The 10,982-nt window shown below is 37.1% G+C and overlaps 2 protein-coding genes across 2 annotated transcripts; one reads left to right on the top strand and one right to left on the bottom strand.

The window, feature by feature from the left end:
• The first annotated feature begins 2,476 nt into the window (after positions 1-2,476).
• Positions 2,477-5,762, top strand: LOC128550439 (uncharacterized). The gene is made up of 2 exons (XM_053529502.1): positions 2,477-2,628; positions 2,872-5,762. Exon 2 carries the CDS (start codon positions 2,913-2,915, stop codon positions 5,334-5,336), a length of 2,424 nt encoding a protein of 807 aa, XP_053385477.1. The 5' UTR covers positions 2,477-2,628; positions 2,872-2,912; the 3' UTR covers positions 5,337-5,762.
• Positions 5,763-6,868: 1,106 nt separating this feature from the next.
• Positions 6,869-9,016, bottom strand: LOC128550443 (short-chain collagen C4-like). Its single transcript, XM_053529511.1, has 4 exons — positions 8,880-9,016; positions 8,311-8,398; positions 7,801-7,878; positions 6,869-7,350 (listed from the first exon to the last, which is right to left on the bottom strand). The coding sequence occupies exons 1-4, from the start codon at positions 8,985-8,987 to the stop codon at positions 6,878-6,880; spliced, it is 747 nt and encodes a 248-aa protein (XP_053385486.1). The 5' UTR covers positions 8,988-9,016; the 3' UTR covers positions 6,869-6,877.
• Between the last annotated feature and the right edge of the window lie 1,966 nt (positions 9,017-10,982).

Below are 10,982 nucleotides of genomic sequence, written 5' to 3'. Positions count from 1 at the left end.
TTTGTTTGCATATTAGCGTATTTCATCGAACCGCTTCTTAAGGCATACAAACACTAAATAGAAAAATGGCGCGAAAAAAATGGTAGTCGCATAATGGCGGATACAAATAGTCCTCAGTTTTTTTCGCTGTGTAGAGTTATTTTACTTATTTTCTTTGCAATTTTTTTGATAAAATCACATGACAGATCTATGCTTGACATGAAGATAGCATTTTGATCATGAAATAACACCATGACAAAATTTTTCATGGAAACTTAGATCATACACCACCAGTATAATTTGGGGTCTCATTTTTTAGCTGATTTTGCAGGTTGTGTGTATTGACTGAAATTATTTTTCTTGCATCAAACATGACCCCAGCTTTTCTTTTGATTTTTATTTAGCACTGACAATATCTTTCAAGAAAATGTAGTTTACAGACATTTAAAATGGGTCCTGATGTGTGCTGCGGCCATTTGAAATAGGTCAATTTTATATAGAATAAAGACCAACAACTATTTAGTGTGTTATAACCTTAAGCCTAGTGGTAGAACGCCCGCTTCGAGTGTGCAAGGTCATGGGTCATCGGTACCAAAGACGTAAAAAATATACCGGTAGCATCCTCGCTTAGCGCTCAGCATTTAGAGGATAGCATTAGGACTGGTCAGCCCGGTGTCAGTATAATGTGACTGGACAGGGTACCATGTCACGTGTCTACGGCGTGATATTCCAGTAAGGCAACACTATGAAGTTGGATATTGGCGCACTGCTACCAATTCACACCGTCGTTTATATGACTAAATAATCGTTGAAAAAGACGCTAAACCTGAACACACACATATCCTTCGTCTCGGACCCGCAACACATCAATATGTAAAAACGATAAGAATACCAATAGTTGTTATTTTGCTGGCATATAAGAGCCTTTTAGTCGATATTTTCAGTCATGTAACACAAGCATGACTTGTCCTTACATACCACATGAATAATCTTAGCCTTAAAATATCATGCTCAGCTCCTGTCTTCTGCCTAAAACTAAATATATAAGAATTCATTAAATGATAAAAAAAAAGAAAAGAAATGCACCAGTAAATAAGAAAACATTTCTAAGTTGCCCAATTTTAGCAGTTTTTAGTATCAAATGAGAATTGTCACAAATCACAATCTGACTAAAGTACATCTCCAATTACGCTACGCTTAGGATTTGAAGACGTTCTATTGATAGCCTCGTTCTGACTACCCTTCCGCTAGCCAATTAGAGCCTTGCTGTCAACATTTTATAAGTGAAAGTAGAAGTTTAAAACATCTATATTTAGGCTGGGTTTGTCATATTTACAATTCTTATGACGACCACATCACGACTACGCCCTCGTGTTTTGACATGTCATGGTACGACTTGGTCAGGTAAGGTGTCAGACAGCCGGTTAGCTCTGTCGGTAGAGTACTTGCCCTGTAAGTGAGTGAGGTTTCGATCCCCGGACTGACTGCACATTTTTCTCACCCTTTGACATTCGACACTATTTTGATGGTTCAGCCAAATCCTTGTTGAAACGATCGTCTGATTGGTTCAAATAAAAAAAGATTTTCGAAAATAAAAATAGCAATTTCGGAAATCCAAATATACAGAAAGATGAATGGGTCATCCTCAGATCTTCGTTTAGAAGATTAAGTACTTTAGTCAGATTGTCACAAATCACATCTACACGACATGCACTATCAAATGTGATATCAGATATGAGAGAACAAAACGAATACAGATCAAACGGGAATAGCTACATAAACGTGTGTTCGACTTAAGCAATAATTCGACATAATACTGGCGATACCGGTAATATCGTCGCCTATGAGTCTCACCCACTCCTCCACTCTCCTCCTTTCAGTAAACACGACGGATATTTACAATAATTAATTAACTCAAAATTTCTCAGAGTAAAATGTTTGTCGATATTCTACTCATGATTTGTTTAAAACATACATATTGAGATAAGTGCAAAAACAACTTATTGTTCTAAATAGCAAAAGCAAATGCGCCAAAATGTCATGAAAATATTGTCATGATTTATTTGAAATATTCATTTTTAGATGAGTGCAAATAAAACTCATTGTTCTTAACCTTTACCTGCTAAATTTCTGAAATGAATTGGTCCATCATTCAATTTGGACAGTACCACTTATTATTCAAAGGAGTATTCACTGAAAATTTACAGACTGAATAGCGAACAGTGCAGACCATTATCAACCTACACGCACGTCTGCTGCACTGGTCGCAAATGCAGAATCACTTGCCGCCAGCAGGCTAAAAGTTAATTTTAAAACCAAATGTACCAAAGAAATTAATCATATTTGACAGTCAGAAATCTTCTTACATCACCGAATAGAAAACAAAATATGTTTAACTTGTACTTAAATAAAGATACGATTTATGTCAGTTTTAAAACAATAGAAAGAAATACAGTAGTTAGTGTCAATACACGCTAACCTTTCCTTACCGACGGTTGAAAACCACAAGGCCGTTATAACATGATTGTATCGGTTTACATTTTAACGAAAATGATATGTCTTAAATATTATGAAAAGATATTTTTATTTTACTGTTGTTTTTAACTTTTATAAAAAATGTGACTTACATTTGGCTGGACAATCATTAAGGTAATGATTAATATAATTTAGTTAATAATTTTTTAAAAAGATAAAAACGTATTATATAGTGTTTGGGTTTTTCCCTCATAAATGAAAGATACTTCCTTTGTAAACAGTCAAGAAATTCAATTCATTAGTAATTGAAAGAGTTGCGTGTAATACTAGTTCGGAGATCTGTTCAAATTATGGCTGTAGCAAATATTGTTGTTCAAGTTGACATGTTTAGTAAATGCTAAGTTTCTTTTATTAAAGAAAACTGGGAGTTAGTAATGAAGAGATAACAGGCGGTGACAATGGGGAGGAAAAAGGAGAAAGGAGGCAACGTTACTCTCGTTGAAAAACCAGGAGTAATAAATGTAGAATATCAGCTGGTAGTTGCTGAAAGAGATGATTTACTTGAAGCAGAATTAGGGTACAAAAGACGAATTGAACAACTGGAAAAGGAAAATGCTGATACACTCCAAAGTTTTGATGTCTTATATAATGAAAACAAAATACTCAGATCTAAACTGGACACACCTGATGGAGTTGGAGCGGATAGTGTTGAATCATACAATGTAGTGTATAAAGACAGAGAACATTTAAGAGAAGCAAACAGAGCTTTTAAAAGAAGGATTCGTCAGTTGGAAGATGATGCCGCGGAAACACAAAAATCTTACAACAAGCTGTACCAGAACCACCAGCTTGTTACTCAAAAAGCTCAGCTGGAAACAGAGTTTGCTACAAAAGCCAGAGATGAAAAAATTAATGAAATGGAACAGGAACATGTGGAGATATCAAACAAATTGAAGATGTTTCTAAAAGAAAGAGAGCAATATGAATACAGAATTGCTGAAATGGATAAAGAAAGAAATGAACTGCAAAATAAGTATGATTTTCTTGCTGAGGAAAAGCATGAATTTCAATTAAGATGTGACGTCCTACAGGCCGACAGAGAAAAGTTGAAAGAGACGGTGATGGATCTTGAGGAGAAGGTACCCGATCCAGAAATTAAAGCAAAGGAAGAACAACAGTTTTTATCTCTACAAGCACAGGTTGTAGTACTACAAGTCAGCAATACAGATGCGAGCAAAGAAATTCATAAATTGAAAGAAGAAATCAGAGTATTGAATAAACTAAAGAGAGAACACGTTGAAATGATAGACAGGGCATCAAGCGTGATTGTTGATGAGGATGAAGAAGAAAATGAAAGACAGAAGACGGAACGGTACGCTGAGGTTGAGGCTGAACTTGAAGAAAACCGTCAGAGAGGTATATATCTACTGAAAGAAAATGACCGCTTGAAATCGGAAACAGCGGTACTAGAGAGCAAGGTTGCAAACTTAGAATTGAATTTACGTGATTTACAAGAAGAGCTGAAGGCAAAGAAAACGGAAGTTGAAGATTTATCTGTTTTAGCCCGAGACGGTCAAAGTCTTAATGAAGACTTCATAGCTCTGCAAGATAAAGTAAAAGATTTGAGTGCAACGCGACAGGCATTAGAAATTGAGCTTATTCAGGAAAAGAAGTTGTCAAAGTTAAAAATAATGGAACTTAACAAAGACTTAGAGAAAACAAAAGACAAACTGAACGACACTGACAAACAAAAAATGAAGTCAGAAGGTGATAATAATAAATTGCATGATGAAAATGAAACTCTCCAAAAAGTTACTGAAGCTCAGGCATTAGAACTTAGAAATATGAAAGCCCAGCTTGAACAGATTCAGAATATTCTAGAGGATAAGACTGTTAAGTATCAGGATATGAAGAAAAATGAAAAAGAAAATCAAGAAGAACTTAGGGAGTCTAGATTACAGCTACATATTGTTCGCCGTGAACTAGCCGATCTTCGGAAGGAAAAAGCCGGTAACTTTAGTACCCTGAAAAATGAAATGCAGACAGCTAAAGACGAAAGACAAGAAGAAACAGAGCAAATGCGCAAAGAAACAGTCCGTCTAAGAGAAGAAGTCAAAAAGTTAAAAGAATATGAGCATAAGATAACGACCATGGATTCCGAGATAAGACGCTTGATGAATAGGTTGAGAATGACAGACAGATTTAGAAAGCTCCCGAAGAAATCTGAAAAAGGGGAGGACGAAAAAGATGAAGTCAAAGAATTAAAGAAACGCCAACGAGAATTAGAAAAAGAAAAAATGGTACTTATACAAGAAAAGCGCCAGTGGGAGATTTTAAAAGAAAAATATGCCGACCTACAGATGAATAACCGTCGCCTCATAGAAGAGAATAAGAGGGTAAGAGGAGATCTGGATGGGAGTAGTTTTAAGGTCGATACTCTTGAAAAGAGATTCAAGAAGCTACATGTGAAGGTAGAAGATATCACAAACGATCCAAAACGTATCCAACGAGCTACGTACGTTGAAAAATCTGATAATCGCTCTTCGAGACTAGTAGCTAAGAAAAGAGAACCAAAGCCGAGTGAAAACAAAGAATTAAAGAAACTTGCATTGAAAACTATAGACGAAGAGTCTGCAGATAAGACTACTGTTGCTGAAAGTTTTGGTATGTCGGCAGCCAGAGGCACGAAACCAACACATCCTAAATATCGAAGAAAATTCGAAAGAAAATCGACGAGGACTTCTGAAGACATGTCAAGAATGCGATCGAAGAAACCAGTTTTACCAAAACTGGAACCAGAAACTGGTCTTATGTATGGTAAAGGATACCGAGAATTACATAAAAATAGATATCGCCCAGCCTCAACCCTAGAATTACTGTGATATACATCTTCGAAGCGTATATATTATAAGTCGTATAAATACTATTTAACAGCTATCAAGGGACCGTTCTCATCTCTGCATTTGAGTAAATTTGATATTTAGCAGCATGTAAAATGACAGACATAACTGATGTTGGTACACTGTCAGATGAAACGCAAAAAAAAGACAAAACTATATATCTTTCCATACATCACATACGCATGTCTGGTATGCCAGTTTCTCATATTAATTAATGTGCACATATATTTATCTGTATGATGAAATATATCCCAACATAATTAAAGGGTAGTGTCATAAAATGTAATGATATATATTGTAAATATGTATAAACGCAGTTTTTATTACATTGTAAACTTTAATGAAAATATGTTATCATTCTATGTGTTTGAACAATCATTAAATTGTTTTTATTTACGTCTAAACTTCGATCGTTTCAAGCAGATATATTTTAGACAAATATATCATGCACAAAAACTAAAAGTTATAGCACTAGCTTCCTGCTAGCGTTATATTTTAATTTACAAATGTCGTTTCGAAAATGAAATATCGAAATATATAACCGAGCAGCCAAATTAAATGCAGAATAATCTAAAACTAAAAATTAGCATTGTTAACTGTTGGACTTCAAAGTAGGCGTAGGTTACGGACAATTACAAATATCAGTTTTCGACAAAGCTTGAAGCTTCGGGTCGGCTTCTAGAGAAAACCCAATAAGGTACGTAGTTGTGACTGTATAGTAAAGTGTTTGTTTATTATAGTGTCACCCCTACTGAAAGGGCTAGCCAAGTTGGCATATGAGACACCTGTATACATCGAACAGCATTACTTCCCCATTCCTACATTTTACTGTCAGGCACCAAGCATGTAGGCAATCGGTAGCCATAATTTAACTAGCTGGCGGCTCACCAACCTGTCTCTCATCAGTACCAAGTTCCGCCTCTGACAGGGCTCGAACCTTCGACCTCCCGATTGCGGGGCAGGTGCCTTATCCATTAGGCCACCGCAGCTCGGATAACTGGGTTCGAACCCACGATTTCCGAGTGATTGGCGCCTTGACCACAACACCACCGCCGTTCCCTTTTATATAAAATACATATGAACCTATAAGTATTCTATATCTCTACCACATAGATATGGTCCATTCAATGTGGACTATATTAGGCTAGTGCTCGACATGTCTGACTGATTAAAGGATTAATAAAACACCAGAATATTCATTTTACATTACAGTCTGCGCCATAAAAATCTAGCAAGTCAGTTAGTCAAAGATTTTGTTATGTATAAGTATGTATTATAGTTTGTTAAACCCAAAAGGAGTGAGTTTCAGATAAGCTTATAGCTTCCTATTCAGTCCTGTATGCATTTTTAATATATGTACATGTTGTAAATGAACTGTGATTTAAACCAAACCCAAATAGTGGAGGGTTTCAAGATTTTCAATTCTAATTTCGATGTTTCTCGTATAATGTAATATCTTAAGTTCGTATAATATAAACAAAAATGATTCTACGAAACAATCCTTATATATTTTTAACTTCATTTTACATTGTACGAACAACACATGTACGTTCACGACCATTCACGTAAGGCGCACATTTGAGGGAACCACACGAGCCTTCTACAAGATAGAACAGACGACCGTTTTCGTTTCTATGCCCTCCAATTACAATTTCGGGCTTACTATCCAGACAAACATACTCGGAGGAAGATGCATCGCCTTCCCGTTCGCTGACGAGATAGCCGTTGTACTCTTTTGTCCAACCGGGATAACATTCCAAGCGGCCTGGTATCATCAACATCCGGGTTCTTGTTGACTGACAAACGGAACATGGGACGTCTTCTTGGTAGAGTGTTCTACCACCAAAGAATGCACCGTCAAACTGATACTCGGCACCGAACACTTTTCCGCTGCTTGAAACCGAGTCACTGTAATGTGCCCACTGCGGGTCAGTTGGCAGGCATATATAATTTGAACCTCCTCCGGGGGTCGAGTAAAATGAGCCTCCAGCGAGTCCTGATTTAGAAAATAAAAAGATCTGGGCTATCGCGCTACCTGTATTTTAATGTTTGTTAGACATATTTATCAGAGGAGTATGTGTCTTAAGAAAGTACATGTACCATGTAAGTGTACATGATATGAAAAAAAAGCGGTTAAACTGCATGGGGAATATACAGTGTCTTTAAAGTGTTTCCGGTTTTTAATAAATTATGTGTGCAGTTGTTAACGACAATTATATAGAGAGGTTGCGATTAGAACATAGATTTACTTGAAGTGAGCAACTGGACATATTTTAATATCTCTAATGCCTAATAAATCATCTTATGAAATATAACGGGAAGGGCCTGTATGAGTTCTTCAAATTCTTGTAGGCCTACCGTATTTCATTCTGCGGTTCAAAGTCATTGCCTTGATAATGCGCAAGCAATATTTTGGTAAATTGAGTCAAAAATAAAAAGTTTATACCAGCATAAACAAGACTTGACCCATTCACTGGACATGAATTTCTTCCCCATCTAACATAAACACTGCCTCCGTTGTTGCCTGTTAAATGTAGTTACATTTAATCATCTTTTACAGTGTGTTTTCACCTAGGCAACATTATTCATCAGAAATCATTAATAGATTTTATAAACAAAAATTGTACAAAAAATTATACAAAAATTATACAAAAATAACGTTTCATACAGAGCTGCGCAGAGCTCTAAGAACGCCACAAAACTAGAAAATTCAGTATGAAAACTTTGGGGAAAAAAATGGATTCGCAAGGTTCTGATTTTCATGACTTTCGTGGTTCCATGAATCCACGAACTTAGATCCAAACGAGAATCCAAACGATGATTTATAATATAGATTCCAAATAATTTATTCTTAAATTTAAAAGTTCGCATACCCATCCCCCCCCCCCCCCCCCACCCCCACAAAACAGCAATTTTACGTTATCAGAATTAAATGATTCATTGTGACATGGTTTACCTGATGAAGCCTGTAAAACAGCAACCGCAGATGTCAGCGTAGAAACTGTCGAGGTCAAAGACGACATTGTTGATTTCATGGTTTGGACCTAAGAGAAAAAGTTAATGCGCTTGTGAATTGATAGTGTTTCTTCATATAATTCAAAGACTTGCGATATATACACAATTGTTACCTATCTGAGTTTTAAGACTTGCTGCAGAACGTTTTAATAAAAAAAAATCATATTCTCTTCCATTACAATGAATACTACATTTATCCCACGTGCATAATGATTGCTCGATATTTAAATCATATACAACTTAGATACAAAAATACGACGATAGTAGTTCGTTTTGTTGCGTCTAAAGTCGGTCATATGGCCACTTCCCTCCTTGGCATTAAGGCACACGCGGGAACCTGGATAAGGCGTTATTTAAGCATGCGGGATGGCTTTCTCGCCGGGAAGAAATCGGTCCTGGCAAGGTTGGGTATAACAGTGCTTATGGTGACGTGGTTCAAAGTCTGCGGCCACAGCCGTTTGGTTACTAGTGGTCAACCAATTGTAACTAAAACCATTCCGAGTATCTTACCTCTAAGGCAAGTGTCTGATAAGCTTGGTTAAGATATTCATCGGAATGTAGAAGTACACGTTTGTTTTCGTCGGCACGAAGTAAACCAAAGCTAACAGCAATTATCATAAACAAGAAAATTCCATAACAAAATTCCATGTCTTTTGTAGTCTTATCAACAGATCTGCTCTTATCAATTACGCCCACTTTTCTATATATGCGCATTAGTTTCAAAGCCGGATCTAGTGCGCCTACGTGACCACGATGTCATGGGTGATGTTTGTTTGTCTGAAAGCTTATTTATGGTCGCCAGCGTTAACCCATTCGACCGACTCCTTAAGAAGTTCTTAAGTGTTTTTAGCGGGTGGATAGTGTTAGATGCAGAAAACGTTTCAATTTCAGAAGCTTCCGCGGTTGGTGTAAAGCACACATACACGGGACTCTTATCCCAATGTTAGAACTTTTAGTCGGAAGAGCGGGTGCGCGAACTCACGACCCTGGTAGCTTCGAATAACCTGTCCTATGATTGGATCCAGTCACCCAGTTTTACTCCGAACAACCATTTATTTATCTTATTTTGTTGAGTTTAACGTACCACCGACACACATATAGGTCATATGGTGACTTTCCAGCTTTGTTGGTGGAGGAAGACCTCGGGTGCCCCTCCGTGCATTATTTCATCACGGGCGGGTACCTGGGTATATAGAATCGCCGACCATCCGTAAGCCAGCTGGATGGCTTTCTCACAAAGTATTCAACGCCCCGGGTATGGCTCGAACCAACATCGATGAGAGGCATGTAATTCGAAGTGAGAGACCTTAAACACTTCCCTTTCCAGACAACCAAGTTTCAAAATTGGCGAAGAGAATTTGGCCAAGTTATATGTAGGTCAAGGAGAAGTGTTCATCACGTGTAGGTTTATAAAACACATTTAGCGGAGGTCCATTAAGCAGTTCATGATAAGTTATTCAAAAGCTTGCTTTCTATTTTTAGTTCTAGTGACCCCTGTATGTGCTGTCAAGCATAAGCGGTTCATGAGAAATTAGTTCTAGTGACCCCTATAAAATTATGTGCTGTCAAGCATAAACAGTTCACGGGCATTTATGCATTTTAGTTTTAGCGATCCCTATATGTGATGCCAAGCGTAACTATTTAAACAAACTTGAGAACAGTCCAGTCGTGGAAGCTACCGTCTAAATGAGTTGAGGCAGGGGATTGTTTTATTGTCTTATAGCTCCATGGTTGAGGGAAGCTCCATCAAGCGGTTTATAAGACATTTCTGAAAGTTTTTTTTTTATATTTAGCTCCGGTGGCCCCTTAATTCAGTCAAGCGGACCCATTTGAAAATATTTGAGGAAGGACAGTGCCAAAATGCTGTAAGCCTCGTTCGATATCATTTTAAACGGAGAAATGTTAAGAAGTTGCTGATGTGAGAACAATGGACCATCCATCAATTCTAATTGTTCACCCTGAACCCTTGGCTGAAGTTATCTAAAAAGTGAGATGTTGATTTCTCTCATTAAAATATAGAGATTTAACCTAAACCTACGTTATTCATGGGAAACATCGTGTTTTCATACTACAGTCAAACCTGTCTAGAAAAGACCACCCTTGGGAGAGACAAAATGTTGTCTTTATTGGGAGGTGGTCTTTATTCACAGGTTAAATTACACAGTAAATGTTAAAATGGGAAACAAAACATGTGGTCTTAAGAGCCAGGTGGTCTCTGTTCAGAGGTAGTCTTTAACACAGGTTTGACTGTATTCTGTAGAATGAAATGATCCATCAAACAGTTCATGAGAAATCATTTAAAGTTATTTTTTTTATTTTCAGCTTTAGCAACCCCTAAATTGGACCAAGCAACCCCATTTGAAACAAGAGGGTCATGACGACCCTACATAGCTCATCTGTTATACTTGGCCTAGGACTCATTAAAATAAACCTTCTGACCAAGTTTCATGAAGATAGGTTCATAAATATTACCTCTACAGTGTTAACAACCTTTTCCTTTGATTTGAGTGGTGACCTAGTTTTTGACCCCCACATGACCCAGTTTCGAACTTTGTATAGGAATCATCAAGATAAACATTCTTACCAAGTTTTATGAAAACTGGGTCATAACTA

Source organism: Mercenaria mercenaria, chromosome 2, assembly GCF_021730395.1.
Source record: "Mercenaria mercenaria strain notata chromosome 2, MADL_Memer_1, whole genome shotgun sequence".
Taxonomy (NCBI): Eukaryota; Metazoa; Mollusca; class Bivalvia; order Venerida; family Veneridae; genus Mercenaria; species Mercenaria mercenaria.
Note: the sequence above shows the minus strand (reverse complement) of the source record. Positions and strands in the feature narration are given on the sequence as shown.